Below are 1,558 nucleotides of genomic sequence, written 5' to 3'. Positions count from 1 at the left end.
GAGAGAGAGAGAGAGAGAGAGAGAGAGAGAGCGCAGTGCAGTTGCTGCAACTCACCTCCTAGCTCAGAGCCCTGAAGGAAACGTCTATTTCCTCAAAGTAAATTTTCAAGGCCGTCACTGCTTACCTTCACCCTTGTCGATGAAGGATTAGCACACGGAAAAAAGGGGGGAGCCCAGTGCTGTCACGAAGAAGTTAAATGGCTCTCATATCCCTTCGCTAATATTTTAAACATTCGAAAATGCTAGTACTGAAAGGAGTAAATGAGAACACTACACCAAATCAACTGCATTGACCACTGTATAGAAATTAGCGCTTTATTAAAATATAGGTTGGTGGCTAACTAGTATCATCTGAGGTTTAAGACTTTGCTAACAAAGACCAACCAATGCTTTGGCAGGCTTCTCAAGCCAGAAGATACTTTTTATGAATTCTCAAAGATGGAAAGAAATAAGGATAACAAAGCTTTCAAAATGTGCTCAGTGTCTCCAATATCCATGGAAGTTAGATGCTAATGTGAGGACCTAGCATCTTTACGAACGCAACCAGTAAGGTGGCTTGGCGATAAAAGTACTTCTGCCAAGCCTGAAGACCTGAGTTCAATCCTAGGGACCGGACCAACATGGTGGAAGGAGAAAACCGATGCCCAAGAAAGTTGTCCTCTGACTCCTAAATGTGTGCCATATAGCACGCGAGCACCCACAGATACACAAATAATAAATGCAACGAATTGTTTAAATAACACAACCGAAAAAAAGCCCCAACAGTTTTATATTCCATCAAAATCTGAAGAGCTAAAAGGTCGATNAGGAAGTGCAGAAAAACCACGTAAATCACTAACCACCTTCTGTCCACATACACACAATCTGCCCGCGCTGCCCTGACAGTCACCTCGGTTCCACCCAGGTAAAGCTAGAGCGCAGAGTCCCGCCGGACAGGAAGCGAGAGACNGACACCGGGCCACGCCGGCCCGAGCCCCCCAGAGGTGCAGGAAGGGCGAGGGTGCAGTCAGAGCCCGAGACCCACCCGCCGCGCCTAGTCACCTTCTGCGCGCTGGAGCCTCGCACTCGCGCCGTCTGGTCATAGACGTGGCAGCGGATCACCGTGCTGCCCACGTCCAGCCCCAGCACGAAGCGGGAGGGCGGCGAGGCCGACGCGCTCCATTCCTCTCGCTGCTGCTCTGCACGCTCCTGCTGCCCTGACATCGCGACCCCGAACACTGCAGCCGCCACGGGCCGGCCAGCGCGGAGCTATAAACGCCAGACCCCAGGCGGAGAGCTCGCGGCCCCGCCCCGCCCACACCGCGCCCTGCCCCGCCCCTCGACGAGATTAGGCTCCGCCCCTTCATAAGACCCCGCCCAGCCTCGTTCAGCCCCTTCGGGAGGCCCTGCTACCCCACGCTCCGCCCCTAGCACCGTGACGTCAGGNCAGCGCGCCGAGCAGCTCGNGGGAATTTGGCAAAGATGGCGTTTACCGCATCGCTGTACTGGTTGTCACGGTTCAGCGACCGTTACTTTGAAACTTTTTAGTTCCCTTCTAGCCCAGATTACTTTTTACGAA

General features: G+C 53.2%; 1 protein-coding gene across 1 annotated transcript in view; it reads right to left on the bottom strand.

Moving 5' to 3' along the window:
• Positions 1 to 1,257, bottom strand: part of Gk5 (glycerol kinase 5) — a 56,455-nt gene extending 55,198 nt beyond the window's left edge. Inside the window, exon 1 of the mRNA XM_021173231.2 lies at positions 997 to 1,257. Coding sequence (XP_021028890.1) covers positions 997 to 1,203 — 207 coding nt within the window. The 5' untranslated portion in view covers positions 1,204 to 1,257. The remainder of the gene's footprint in view (positions 1 to 996) is intronic.
• Between the last annotated feature and the right edge of the window lie 301 nt (positions 1,258 to 1,558).

This window comes from Mus caroli, chromosome 9, assembly GCF_900094665.2.
Source record: "Mus caroli chromosome 9, CAROLI_EIJ_v1.1, whole genome shotgun sequence".
NCBI classification, from domain to species: Eukaryota; Metazoa; Chordata; class Mammalia; order Rodentia; family Muridae; genus Mus; species Mus caroli.
This window is presented reverse-complemented; position numbering and strand designations above follow the sequence as displayed.